This window comes from Gracilinanus agilis, chromosome 2 (genome assembly GCF_016433145.1).
Source record: "Gracilinanus agilis isolate LMUSP501 chromosome 2, AgileGrace, whole genome shotgun sequence".
In the NCBI taxonomy this organism is placed as follows: Eukaryota; Metazoa; Chordata; class Mammalia; order Didelphimorphia; family Didelphidae; genus Gracilinanus; species Gracilinanus agilis.
The window spans coordinates 320,521,121-320,536,633 of record NC_058131.1 but is presented as its reverse complement, the minus strand read 5'-3'; the positions used below and the strand labels follow the sequence as shown (position 1 = coordinate 320,536,633).

The following is a 15,513-nucleotide window of genomic DNA, read 5'->3' as shown; positions in this document are numbered from 1 at the left end:
CTAAGATGATTTTAAAATCATGTCCCAGGTTTGGATTCTCCTCCATTTTAACTAGTGGCAGTTTTAGGCTCTCAGAACCAAAGAACACCTTCTGAACTAGTGAACTTTACATTCTTGATTTACCAATTGCCCTGGGGACTGGACAGTAGAATGGTATTATCTTCCACAGCTATTGTTACATCATATTTCTCAAAGGCTAGGGACATGCACAATAATTATACCAATACAATCAACAACAAAAAAGGGTCAACTTGTTGTTGTAAGCATGTTTTAGGTGAGAAGTGTTACCAAAATGCCTTTTTCTTTTGCATTTCATAATCACTCAATTAAAAAGCTGCCCCCAGAACCCACAGTGTGTCCAGATATTATGCAGACCAACGTTTATTAGAAGGAAGTATATTAAGTCTCTTACCAAGCTGTCCCAAACTTATGCTTGGATAAGAAACTACCCTGAATTTCAAAGCCATATAAAATGTACAGAATCTGTATGAAAAAAAAAAGTTGTCCCAGCAACTTTACAGTTCATAATAGAAATAAAATTGCTACTTAGAAGCAAATATAAAACCTAAGTTCATTTTAATCGATACATATCAAATACATTTCAACCACTAGTCCACAAGAAATACTTGAAATTTAAAAAAAAAAAGCTTATTAAAACTTCTGGTCTAATCCCAAGATTTTTTAATTAAGACCAAGCTAGTTCTTGAAATGGAAAACATATCAAAACCGTTAGGACAAATTTCTTTGCCTTAAATCTAGGTGGTCTCTACAGAATGGGCTTTCTTCTAAGTCTCAGCAAAGCCAACATGCCAACAGCATGAGTCATTCAACCCAGTGAAAGTCTTCCAAAGTTAGCTTTACATTCAGGTTCTAGAACTTCTTGATGCTTCTATAGCTTTTATTAAGGGTATCATACTACTACTATCATTATGGGTGCAGACAATGGATAACGTGGATTTTCATTCCTCAAAGAACTGGTCGCCCCCTAAGAAACTGGCACTTTGAGCCATAGTATATATCAGTGTGGAACTCTATGTGAAGGGGAAGAAAGGAAGAGTTCTAAAGCACCAAAGCTGATCTTCCACTTTTCAAAATGGCAGGATACAGTCTCCAACCAGTGCTCTGATGTTAGAAACTGCTGGAAGATGGGTTTGCTCTTACCAACTCACAATTCTTTTTAAAGGTGTGTACATACATGTATCTAATTTACATGCACATTATACATATATGCATGTATCTCATCCACATGTACATTTCGGATATATGTATATGCACACACATAACTTTGGGTACAAATGTCCATATAAATACAGACTTGAGATACAAATGCATGCATATACACACACGTTGGGTACATATATGTATAGATATTTAGGACACATATATGTAAGTCTAGAAACATACATTGTATTCATAGACATGTATATACATATTTGATATACGTGCAGGTGCACATATTTTACTTACATATATACATGTATAGATGCACGTGTCTTACATGCATATTTGTGTGTGGATATGCACACACTTTACACTTGTGTGTGAATATACAAACATACTGCTATGTGTGTATATGCACATGAGTAGTTATACACACACACACACACACACACACACACACACAGGTGAATGCAAACTTTTCTGTATGTAAACACACATATGTATATACACACATCCCCAACAACGGGAATTTAACTATCTTCAAAAGGAAATAACTGCATGTCTTTAAAAACAAAAGGTATAAATCACATAATCAGACCACAACATTTACAAAGATAGGACATCTCTAAGACCTAACAGATCAATTTAAGTGCATCCTGTATGATTGTCACAGATGCAAGTGGGTGTAAGTTGCTTTATAATGTTACATTTTCTTGGTAATCAGAAAAGAAAAGGTCTTACCTTTTTATACTGAGATCACAGCTTAGCCACTACATTTCAGCCTATTTTATATAAGTATCTATGGCTACGAAGGTCCAAGTAGAACACGAATAAAGAATTAAAAAGAAACAGGCTGAAAACTGCTTAAAAAGTATTAACCTGCAACACAGAGAGGGGCCAACACCAGTATGTGAGTGAAATACAAGAGGTATTTCCTCAGCACTTTTAGTCATTTGAAACACAACTAACTAGGTTGTGATCTTCAAATACTTGCACAATTATTCCCTCAGATTAAAAATCTCTTGGAAATTCTCTCATTTTATAGCCAATAATGCTTGGCAGCTAGCTTATTTTGTTAAGTACAGATGACCACAATTCCAGACCTAACTGAGGAACAGCTTCTCCCACCCTAGAGGTAGAACCATAAACCTTCCTGTATCATTTTTTCTGGCACTGCAACAGACTGTTAGGCTTTTGAGGTTCTTTGGCCCTCTGAATCTAAAGGATCAAATGACTCTCAGTGACAAACAGGTCACTGCCTAAGTTCTGGCAGACTCAAGCGATTAACTGCTGAGTATCACAGGCTTGTCCAACACGCAGGGAAAATGGCTTCAAGAAAGATATCTGCTTTGGACTGAGAAATAACAAGATCCCTTCTACCATATCTTGCCCCACCCCACTAGACTGGAAAGTTCCATTAGGGTAGGGACAAAATGGTACTTATCAAATTCCCACCTCCCCCAATGCTTTGCACATAGCAAGCAGGCGCTTGACAGATTTTTGTTGAACTATTGATGCTAACTTATGCAGTTAGGAATTCAACTCTTCGGTTTCTGTGAGAAAAAACCACACACACACACACACACACACACACACACACACACACACACACACCCTACGCCCCTCTTCAGTTTCTGTGAGAAAAAAACATACATACATACACACACACACACACACACCCCAGAAACAACAACAAAAACAAAGCTAGCAGAGGTTAACACTGTGTTCAGGAGCTCACAGATTAGCTACAAGTTCTACATAAATCTGTAACTTCCTAACTTGAAACTAAGCTACAAGAATAAAAGGATTACTATATATACATCTATTGCTGAGTTTCCCAAAAGAGGAAAGGAGCCACCCCCCCACCCCCGCCATGGCTTTGAGTCAAAGTATTGCTCTTCCGTCAAAAGATCTGAGTTCATGTCAAGTCAGCGCTTCAAAAGGAAGATGCTCAAGCTGTGGATTTGAAAGCTGCATTAAGTCACATTTGCTCTCAAGATCAAGACACAGAAATAGCCATTTGGAGCCACACAACCTGATGGTTCTAGAAGTCAGAGAAGAAATCTTGAGGGCCCAAGTGTATAATAAAAGGTGCGACGCTCAGAGGCTGACAATAGGGGCTGTCAATGAAAAAACCACCTACAGCAGAGAAAAGAGCAGAGAAAGTTTCCGGTTAATTCCAGCAGTTTGATAGAGCCAAGGGCTCCATTTAGATTTCTCTGCTCTTTCCGCTATAAGTGGAATTTTCATTACAAAATGAAGGGAGGGAGGAAGAGGACACTTTAAACTCATCATGATCTCTCAGAAGTTCACACTTGCAGAAGGGTTGTTACTATTACCAGGAAACTGACAGCTCATTCATTTTCAGTAAAAGCAGAGAAATGTAAAGTAATGCGGCAACTGGGCAAGTTTACAATGTGGTTAGTAACTCCCAACAAACAACAAAATTAAAAAAAAAAGAAAGAAAGAAAGAAAGAAAGAAAGAAAGAGAATGGACTCTGTAGAAATCGTTTGAAATGACTGCCATCATGTCGGAAAAGAGCACAGCTCCCTTTCTTGGAGTTGCAGAGGGCTCTGGTAAGTACACCAAGTGAGCTATGTCAAAGAATTTACTAGCAATTAGAACTTGGAACTCAAATTGGATGGTCAATTTTAAATAACTGGGCGGTCAATTTCAAATAACAGTATAGCTGCAGACATCAATTATTAGTAGGACTCCAAAATGAAAGAGAAGACATAATTCTAATGGATGATTAATTTTTAAAAACTGGATGCTACCAGCCATGCTTTTTCTTCTCAGTGATGGCTTTATTTCATCCATAGGTCAGCAGAATAAGATCAAAACCACAGTTAAAACTCCTCACTGAAATTACCCCCTTAACTTCTGAAAAGATTCTAATGGCCCAATGAAAATGATATGTTTGATTAAAGTATCACCCACTGTTAGCGAAGACAAAGAAAGGACAAGCTTATAGATTTTATCTATATTCCAAAGTCTCTCTGCTACTGAGAGTAAAATATTTTAATTATAGAGAATGGCAATGCCCAAATCTTACCGTGTATTTTCTACCATCGTGCACATTGAAAAATTTTCAAGGATACAGACCAACCATTTGAGTGCAGAAGTAAAACTCACTCTTTCAGATCTTAACAAATCCACTACAGTCAACTCTAAAGAATGGGGATTACATTAAGACAACCAACCCATTCTTTAGATACCACCAGAGGTTTATAGGCCCCACAGGCCCCAAACTGTGGCTTCAAGAGGGGGTGAGGTTCTTAAATCAAACAAACCATTACTTTTCAGTAATGGTAGCATGAGCTTTCCCATTGTGGCCAGTGACAGAAGTAGTGTGCCACCCCTACCCTGCTGCTCTGTACCAGTTCAAATACTTAGCCTGAGAAGAAATGCTGACCCATGGCTGAAACCTGTCACTTTCCACAGCAGCACTCAACAAGAATTGGGACAATTGAATAGCAAGTTTTCATGGGGACCTTGTTGCTGCTTTGATCTCCAAGAATTAAAGTGGAAAACAAAACCCCTTCATGGAGTCCAAGGAAAATTGCTAATCATCTCTGCCTATAAAGTCCCAGGAGTGAACACAGTAGCTTACAGAGTGAAGGCCACAAGAACAAGAGGACTGATTGCTTGATTTGTTGTGTTTTATGGTTCACTGATTGTTAGAAATGGAAGGGACCTTCGAGATAGCCTAGTCCAACCCCCTCATCTGACAGAGGCAGAAACTGAGGCCTAAGAAGGGTAAAGGACTTGCACAAGAATGCATGTTAAGTGACAGAGCTTTGCCTTGAATCCAAGGCTCCCAACTCCTAGTTCAGGGCTCCTTCCACTGTAACAGGCTGCCCTTGAACTAAAAAACCATTATATTCCTTCTCCTCACTACTCTAACCCACCCATATCGTATCTTCGGGCTATCCACATTAAAAGCAATGCCATTTACAGAATCAATCTTGACCTTGGATTGGGATAGAGGAAGAGGGTATTAGTCCCAGGTCCTAAGTGGGCTCACAAAATTTAAGGACTCATCTACCATTAGCAACATCTTTTTTGTGCTGTGTTTGTTTGGCAATTTGCTTACAGGTGTGAAGGTCCATCTCTAAACTACTAAATTATGGTTCATTCAGTTTTAACTACGTCCTTTGTTTTTAACCCTGCGAAGTTTTAAATATGCTCAGATAACAAGTATAAAAAATAAGCTAAAACACTATACCAAACCCCAATTTCACTGGTCTCATTACACAACCTTAGTATTTACAGAATTGGAGATTAAATTAAGTTTCTCTCATATTAAAAAATAAATAACTACAGCCTGAATGAGTTAACCCTGGGCCAAGAATAGATGACTGCATCAGGAACCAGGCATTACTCTGTGTTACAACAAAAACAGTTTATTTGTGATCCTTGTTTTATACTCTATACATCCTTCACAAATTTAATTTTACATAATCTGAGACTTCATTTAAAACAAACTTTGAGCGGCTAGTTTTTCCCCTAGAACAGAAGGGCTGGTATAAGTTATTATCGGAAAATGAGGTAACGTTTCACAGAACTGGGTTTTTGATGGGGGTGAGGGAATGGAAGGTTTGTATGTATTTTTTTTTCTTTCAAGTTTTAGAGAACTAAATTTGCATTTGTTAAAATCAAAAAATCAAAAGTAGGAAAAGATGTTCTTTACAAATCATTTTTGCGCAAGTTATGTGTTCAAAGGAAACCGGATAAAAAGGCTTGTTCTCTCTTCTAATATTCGGGACTGGACTGGATTGTTGCTCAATCAATAGGAATTAGCTTCAGCCATTTGCTAAAAGAATGAGTAGTGGGGAACTGGATAGGTTGGGAATTTCATAACGGGCAACAGAACCATTCTCTTGGGCAAACCTACAGAGAGAAGAAACGGAGAGGACTCCAAATGAGTTTAACAATCCAAAAAATCAGATGAAAAAGTCTTAACAGTCATATTATTAACCCTTTCCAGATTAGTCAGTCAATGCATTTGCTTAGGTCTGGCAATTGGTATCACCAATTATTCTTTTTGTAATGTGCAATATTTTGCCTAAAAATGCTTGCTTTGGGTAGGTTATTCTCCATCCCCTTTTTCCCCTCCTCCCCCAAAATAAACAGTTAAATGATCTTACCATGAGTAACCAAAGATCAAGGATAATACTCTGTTGGGTTATAATTCTGAAATTACTTTTGAAATACAAATGACTTTTCTCAAAAGTTTGATGGGTATGTTTTATGGGACCAAAATAAACTCTAAAAGGCAAGCCCAACTCTGTTCTCTGGAGATTAGCCAACTGGGAAGAGACCTTAAATAAAGCCCCAATCAATGGAATTCTTAACACAGGAGGGGATAATGATGGAAATATTGGCATGGCAAATCTGGAAAGATTAATGGCTTGCTGAATTTCATGATTAAATCAGTTCTTGTGGCCTCGCAAACTTCTGCATACTCAGATAGGGTTTGAAAATTGGCTCCTATTTCTGTTCGCTCAGATTTAACCTATATAGAAATCACAAAGCAGCAACAGCAGGTATTCCAGAGCACCAGATGATCAGAGGAACGTTTCCCAACATGCAACAGCTTTACAAAGGCCAAAAGACACGTTTCCCTTACAGCCAAAAGAAAGCGCCATTTAAGTAGTTTTGCATCACAAGAACATTTCTTTAAAAAAAACAAAAACAAAACAAAACTCTTTATGTGGAAGAATGGGGGCATCTAATTTCATACATTTTTGAAGTCAGTTATATGGGACAAAGAGGATGGGAACATTTGCAAGTCAGGCTCTATGTGGACAGAAGCACAAGGTTAACAGAGGACAGAGAATAGTGATTAGGTAAGGAGCAATGGAGCAAAGTATGAATGTAATTTGGAGACAGGATGGTACTGCTATAAAAAAGTGTCTGCTGTCTCATACTAAGTGGTAATCATTTGATCTGTGTTTACATGGTTGGCTTAAGGATATGGAGATCCAGATTCAAGTACTAGGCTCTACCACTTACCAGTCACATAAGCATGGGCAAAATACTTAATCTCTCTAAAACTCAGTTTGCTCATCTGTAAAATGGAGTAAAATTATTTCCCCTGATTTAACAAGGATATTACAAGGATCAAATGAGAATATACATGCTTAGCTTTGAAACTAATGCTATTCTTATTAATTACTACTTCTAGTTTTCGGAAGAGAATTAGAAATAGAAGAAATTTTCAACCCAAACAGACAATAAGAGACATTCAAAATTTTAAGCAGGATGAAGGATACAGAACTTTTAGCTGTGAAAAGAGAATTCATGAACTCAGTATATGAACAGCTATATCTTAAACACCTTTTTTTTCAATTATCTAATAATTTGTTCTGCCCTTGGACCAGCAATATGGTATGAGGCAAGGAAAAAGCTCCAAAAAATACCTATTTGTGTATCCCAGTTTGACAGGGAAAGGGGAGGTGTGAAAAGGACACCCTTACAAAAAGGTGAAATATTCTAAACATCTACTAAATTGCTTACCAAAATGAATTGCTAAAAGCTAAAATTAAAATAAAATAAAACGAAGAGAGCAAAAACTTATCTACATATACAGATTTTACATATAGTCTCATTTGATCCTTCCAAGTCTATGAGTCAGTTAATCCACATTTCTATAGCATTTTGTAAACACTAACCTCACAACCATGCTTTAAGATCAGCAATTTTATCATTATTATTGTTGTTTTTATTCTCATTTTACAGATGATGAAATTGAGCAAGTCATACAAAAAGGGCTGGAACCAGAACTCAAACTCAAAACCTTCTGGCTCTAAGTCCTTATCACTACCATGGTATAAATAACTATCATCCCAATTTTCAGACCTGACTCAAGGTTGTTTAGCCAGTTGGTAGCAAAGCTAAGACTCAAATCAAGTCTTTTGACCCTAGGTGTGATGTATGGTAAAATGGCACCCAATAACTGAAGGACCATCTAAAACTCATTTGGCTTTAGCATATCCTGTCAGGATGCAAAACCTTTATCTTATTGGGAATATATAATAATTCAAAAGTATAGAGGACTAGCTCCAAGAGTCAAACATTATCTAAAATGTCTGTCTGTCTGTCTGTCTGTCTGTCTGTCCCTCTCTCTGCCCTGGTCTCTCTCTTGTGTGTCTCTCTCTGACATCCTCCAAACAACTAATTCAAAAAGAGGGAGCCCAAGCCAGGGCAAGTATTATGTGATCATATGACTGACTCCAAAATGTTCTGCCTCCATTACCACATAAATCTCATTCAAAGTTACCAAAAGAGCCAGGTGGGATACTGGATAATGGGAGTCTTTTTATTGCTCACTCAGTGGTGATAGAAGATTTCATCCAGTCAACTGAAATCTTCCCTAGAACTGCTAGGTTCTCTTTAGAACAGTCAGTCAGTGGGGTTTTTCAGAGTAAGAAAGGGCATTAAAAAATAATAGAATCTAACTGCCTCATTTAACATAGAGAGGAGAAAATTGAAGCCTAGAAAGCAAAAACTGACTTCCCCAGTGTCAAAGGATGATTTGGTTAAAGCCATATTTAAAATCTGGTTGTCCTGTTTCCCATGACAAAACTGACTTCCACCATACCATCCTGTCATCCTAATCTCTAGCTCTATATCTATATTGGGATTTAACTCCCAATTTATATTCTGGAACAATGAATTCCCAAAGCAACACATGTGGAAAAGAAGAGATAGATACTTCTGCTACTTGGTATTTATTGCACATCCCTGACTCTAATCAGTAAGGGACAATGTTATAACTAGTTAGTGTTACCTACAAAAGAGAGCAGCCTCTACTATTTGAACATCCCCAGAATTCAAAACTACATCTGACAGATAATATGTGGGGCCCTTAGGTTGTCTTTGAATGGAGTATAAGTTGGCTGTGAGGAGAACTCGTTAAAATAGTCAAATTCAATATCGTAAGAAAACAGGCAGTTAGACAAGCAATCCTTCAACAATCAGGAAAAGCAACAAAGGAAGGAAGCTCCTCCAACCAAACTAAGAACCACGAGGTTATGGCACTGTCAGAGTGAATTTTAGTGTGGTCACCACACTGATTGAGTTTTTTAGGGTCCCTCTAGTTAACTGATACGAACCCTGAAATCAAACTGGAGTTTGGACTGCTGGGATAGAGTCAGGAATGGCAGAGGTCAGTAAGAGGTTGTACATACCATAGGCTGGAGCAGCTGTGCTATAGCCATAGGGCGTGCCGTAACCTAGAGCAAACAATGAGAAAAGTGATCAAGGCTTGAAAAATTAAAATCAACAGCTGCACTAAGCATTCATAAAACTGGGCTAGCATGCCTACTAAAGAGCTGCAATGATCCTTAAAATGGACATATTTTTAAAACATATATCAAGAGCTAGAAGGAATCTCAGAAAAATATCTTTCATGTAATTATTCTTATTATTAAAATTCTCAACAGATTATATGAAACACTTGCTCGACCACACACCTGGAATGGAGAAAGAGCAATGATAACACCTATTTTAACTGTTAGAGAAATTAAGAATCAAAGAACAGAAGTGATCTGCCCATAGTCAAAAGACTGGTAAATAGTAAGTAAAAAAAGTTTTGAACCTACAGTCAGAAGTCTGCCATTTATTAGTTCTCTAAGGCACATCAGTCATATCCCATCTCTAAACTTCAGCATCTTCACCTGTAAAAATGATTAGGTTTGAATACACGATAAGGTTTAGGACCAGAAGGGACCTCAGAGATCATATAGGTCCACCCATGTCATTTTACACAGAAGAAACCTGAAGTCCAGAGAGGTTTAATTATCTGCTCAAAGGAGCAGGGTCAGAAACTAAAATCATGTCTTGCAGACTTATGACTCAAATTCAAATTTCCCTTTAACCATGCTGTCTTTCTCCATCCCTGCAAGCTTCTGTAGAGTATTATTGGTCCAAAACGAGTAGAATATGTGACAGGACTGGGATTACATGCCACATCGTTTTAGTCCAAATATAGACTCCTTCCACCATGCTAGCACCCTTATTCAGTCAAAGATCAGCAAGAAGAATAATAAAACTAGTAATATTAAAGTCTGCAAACTTTTATTTAGGGCCATAAGAAAAAGAATATACACCTGTAAGTATCGATGAAAGACAAAAGATAACATCCCTGACACACGCAAACAAAAAATGAATTACATGGTGGATTTCAATCTAGAGAAAAGATAGATCACATTTCTAGAACACCACTCTGTGGTAACAAAGCTCATTCATATCTGCCTTTGGGAGAAGGGTTAGGCAAGGTTTTATGACTCCTGATTTAAGAGATGCTAAAAATATATGTATAGCCCAATGGAACTGCTTGTCAACTCTGGGAGGAAGACAACATGAATCATGTGACCATGGGAAAATTTTTTAAATTAAAAAGAGAAAGAGAGAGAGAGAGAGAGAGAGAGAGAGAGAGAGAGATGATGATGAAGTTTACATCAGGGAGAATTGGTGGATTTTGAGTAGGAAGAACTTGGGAGATTACTTAGTACAATCTTCTCATTCTGACAGATGGAGAAAGTAAGGTTGAGAGAAAAACTGATTTATGCAAGATCAAGATATTAAAGAGCAGATGAAATGGCTTTCCCAAGGTCACCTCAACTCTGATCTTCTTGCCTGAAGTCACAGCTTTTGCCTCTACCCTAGACCATGTACACAAGACCTTTAGGTTAAGTTACTCTATTTCCTAATCTTATAACAGAAAAAAGCATCATGGCTTAGTGGGAAAAGGAAACAATAAACTTAAGAATCAGGAGACCTGAATTTGAATCATGGCTCTGACACTTATCTTGCTTTATGACCTCGGCCAAGTTACTTCAACTGGGGACAGGGGGAGTATTCATCATCTATAAAATATCAGTAAGAATAGTAAGGTAGATAGATGAACAAGTTATTTGTGGAAATCAAATTAATTATATGTTAAAATGGTTTGTAACCAAAAAGGGCTATATCAATGTAAACTTATTAGAAAGAACATCTCTTCACCATAGGCTCACTCAAGTCACAGACATCATAAGTGGTTAAGTATGGGACACAAAAGTAAAATCAGAAAAAAACAAAATAACTTTAACAAGGGAAAGTCTAGTTCTAGAAGTATTGATTATTCATTACACATCATTTACTAAATATGCCAGTCAACATGAAGATGATATTCAAAGGTTCCATAATGTAACTCATTAAGAAATGAATATAAAATTATAGATCTAGAACTAGACTGGGTCATCTTAATCCAACCATTCAGTTTACAGATAAACTCAGGCTCTATCTTCCTCCTCCCCCCCAAAAAAAAAATGCTGTGGGCTCCTTTTTAGAAGGAAATGTGAACTCTGACATTTGTCTAATAATGGCAAACAATAATTACTCAAAGAGAATGGCTGGATAAGGCAACAGATGGATGGACATACACACATCCACACTCACTTACACACTCTGCTCTAGTTAGAATCATATGTGAAATATTATGTTTAACTGCAATTGGCACAATTTTTAAAATGGCACTGCCAAGCTAAAATTTCTCTAAAGGAGAGTTACCTAGGATAGTAATGGATCTGTTAACCATATTACATACATATAACAAGGGCTTTTATATAGCACTTTGAAGTCTGGGATAATGGAAACCACAATGAACTTGAAATTAGGAGACATGAGTTCAAATTTAATTTCTAGTACTTCCTGGTGACAGAATCCTGGGCAAGTCATAATCTAAGGACCAGTTTCTGCTCATGTGTAAAACAAGAGAGCAATGATATTTGCAACTGTTTACGTAATACTTAATGCATAAGGTTGTTGTTAGTAAAGCACTTTACAAACCTTAAAAGTATTAAGAGAAAAACTTCAATTATTATGATCATCAATTCAAAAAACTGGAGAAAGCCTTGGAAGATAAGGGGGAGGAAATGATTGCTATTAGCAAGGATTTGAAAACTCGTCTGATTGATATTGGAAAGCAAAAATAAGTTATAGGGAAGCAGATTTTGATTGAGTTTAAGGAACAACAAAATCAGAGAACTTCAGAGAGAGCAAGAATAGACCTTAGAGATATATAGTTCAATCCCCTCATCTGTATAAGAGTATGTCCCTAACAAACAATAAAAACACTGTTCAGAACATAGTCTTCTCATTTTCATCGCACCTAGCTCTAGTTCCTCCAAATAATCCATTAGAGAAGTAAAAATGAAAGGGTAAACATTATGTTAAACAATTTATACATATACCAATCAGGAAGCATGTATTAAAATGCCTACTTATGTGAATGGCACTGTGCTACAAGCTGGGGATATAAAAACAAAGAACAAAAAAATCTCCCTTTTCTCAAGGAATGCACAGTCAAGTTGGGAAAATAACTACATAGAAGTACACACAGAAAACATAAAATACAAAATAGTTAAATACAAGGTAGTTAAAGGACGAGAACACTAGCCGTTGAAGGGAATCAGGAGAGACTATGTATAGAAGTTGGTTACTGAGCAATGGCTTGAAGAAAGCAGAGGAATTAGATGAGATTGGAGTAAGGAGGAAGCATTCCAAACATGGAAGACAGGCAGTGTAAAGTGATTTGAGAAATGGAATGGCATGTGTGAAAAGACAAAAACAGTGGGGGATGCCTCAGAGGCTACAAAAGGGATTAAAAACTAAACAGAAGAGTTTATAGTTGATCCTCAGAGCAACAGGAAGGCACAGGATTGACTGGGCAGAGAAAGTGGTATCGTTAGACCTGGGTTGTGGGGAAGTCATTTGAGTTGCTGTGTAGAGGAAAGGCCAGAGTGGGGGATAAGACAAGAAGTATCTATGAGTGGAGAAGAAATATAAAAATAGCAAGGCTTGGCAACTGATGAAATCTGTGAGATGAGAAAGAATACGGAGTACAGTATAATGCTGCACAGTTATGAACCTGAGAGGTGATGCCTCTGACAGAAATAAAGAAACTGTTAAGAGTTAAGAAAATGAAAATGAGTTGTTTTGAACATGATGTCTGACATGTCTCCAAAATACAGGTTTTGAAATGACTAACAGGCAATTACTGATACAGGACAAAAGCTCAGGGGAAGAGATTTGAGACTAGATATACAGATCTGTGAGTCCTCTGCACAGAGGTGATTATTAAATGAATGGGAAGTCACCAAGAATATGGACAAAGAAGGACCAATGAGAGACCCAGGTAGGGCCCAAATGTGGAAGATAATCCAATAAAGCTGAGAAGTGGCTGGAAAAAGTAGGGAGGGAACCACAAGACAGTAAAAGAGCATCATGAAAACCTAGAAAAGAATATTCAAGAGAAGAGTTAATTGCAGCATACAGGTAGGGTCAAGAAAGATAAGAAATAAGATAAAACTATCTCAAATCTAGCATCTAAAAAATCACTTGGTTACGAGAGAGAGAGAGAGAGAGAGAGAGAGAGAGAGAGAGAGAGAGAGAGAGATAGAGAGAGAGAGAGAGAGAGAGNGATATACAGATCTGTGAGTCCTCTGCACAGAGGTGATTATTAAATGAATGGGAAGTCACCAAGAATATGGACAAAGAAGGACCAATGAGAGACCCAGGTAGGGCCCAAATGTGGAAGATAATCCAATAAAGCTGAGAAGTGGCTGGAAAAAGTAGGGAGGGAACCACAAGACAGTAAAAGAGCATCATGAAAACCTAGAAAAGAATATTCAAGAGAAGAGTTAATTGCAGCATACAGGTAGGGTCAAGAAAGATAAGAAATAAGATAAAACTATCTCAAATCTAGCATCTAAAAAATCACTTGGTTACGAGAGAGAGAGAGAGAGAGAGAGAGAGAGAGAGAGAGAGAGAGAGAGAGAGAGAGAGAGAGAGAGAGAGAGAGAGCGCGCACAGGCGAGCTGTTTCAATTGAAAGATGAGATTAAATGCCAGAGTGTGAAGGGATAAGGAGAGTAAGTATGAGAAGTATCAACAGTTTTTATGAGGAAGATACAGAATGAGGGGTTGAAAGTGTCTAGAATAAGTTTTTTTCAGGACAGAGGGAAATCTAAGAATGTTTAAAGGCAGTAAGGAAGGAACTATTAAATACAGAGAGATTTCAAGGAGGAAGAGTGGGAAAAGGAAGAGAGAGGGGGAGGAAGGAATGAAGGCAAAGAGAAAGCCACCCTATTACTGGAGAATAGGCAAAAGTAGGAGAGTAGAGGGTGTTGTCTAGTTCTATTTGAAAAGGAAGAAGAGGAAGCTCATGGTCACTGGCCTCAATGTTCTCTGGTTCTGTGTGTCTGCAGGCAGGACAATGTACCACACTCGAGAACTGAGCACAAAACCAGGTCTTACATTTATCAGTTATGTGGCCCAGGACAAATCTTTTCATCACTCAACCACAGTTTCCTAATCTGCCAAAATGAGATTCGTGTAAAAAATATGATTTGTAAACCACAAAGTGCTAGAGAAATGTCAGAGTATTTTTTTTAACATCCCCAAAACTTGCAGGGGGTAGTTTTTAAAGCTCAGTTGAGAAAAAGAAATTAGATCTTTTGTAGGCACTAGGTAACACTGGGCTTAGTCAGAAAGACCAGCATTCAAACTTGGCCTCAGATACTTACTGAATGTGGGACTCTGAGCTGTTGCCTCAGTTTTTAAAATGGGGATCATAACAGCACTTACCTTACAAGGTTAGTTACTAGGACCAAATGAGATAGTATTTATAAAGCACTTATTAGCACGGTGTCTGGCACACAGTTAGTACTTACATGCTTATTGCTCACCCTCATGAATATGGGTCCTACCTGGAGCTATGTAACCAGGGGCAGCTGCAGCGCCAACAAAAGCTCCTCTTGCAAGAGTTCCTCTTCCTCTCCCCCGGGCTGCCTGGACAGCTGCCGACACGGTTGTATTTACTACACCCTTGGCCTGTTACAAATAACACACTGTTCATTACTTAAAGAAATTGGAAATGTCCTCACCCTCTTTAATGCATATGTTATACATATACCTAGATATTTTAATAGATCTACAGTTTCTTATGGATAGATATTCCTTCCACAGACACAAATCCCAATCCTTCTATGGCACAATAAGATAACCACAACTTTTTTTTTTTAAACTAATTTTCTGGTGATGAACATTTTTACCATCAGCTACCTGAGTCTTTGGATGACAAAAGTCCATCATTGAGCCTTGAATTCAAAGTCTTTCAAGTTTAAGAATTGCTAGAGCCTGTGCTACACTGGCACAACCTTCAAAAGCCCAACATCACTTCCATGTGTATAAGCTCAGTATCAGTACATTGAAAGACAAGCTGATTTAAGTACAAAAAACTTATCACCACAAACCTGGCTACAGAAACTCATGAAACTATCAAGTGGAGAGGTCGTGATC

General features: G+C 37.7%; 1 protein-coding gene across 1 annotated transcript in view; it reads right to left on the bottom strand.

Annotated features, from left to right (window-relative positions):
• Nucleotides 1-5,552: 5,552 nt before the first annotated feature.
• LOC123237367 (spermatid perinuclear RNA binding protein) overlaps nucleotides 5,553-15,513 on the bottom strand; it is a 123,223-nt gene continuing 113,262 nt past the window's right edge. Inside the window, exons 16-18 of the mRNA XM_044664251.1 lie at nucleotides 14,922-15,045; nucleotides 9,358-9,402; nucleotides 5,553-6,055 (exon numbers count right to left, since the gene is read on the bottom strand). Coding sequence (XP_044520186.1) covers nucleotides 5,979-6,055; nucleotides 9,358-9,402; nucleotides 14,922-15,045 — 246 coding nt within the window. The 3' untranslated portion in view covers nucleotides 5,553-5,978. The remainder of the gene's footprint in view (nucleotides 6,056-9,357; nucleotides 9,403-14,921; nucleotides 15,046-15,513) is intronic.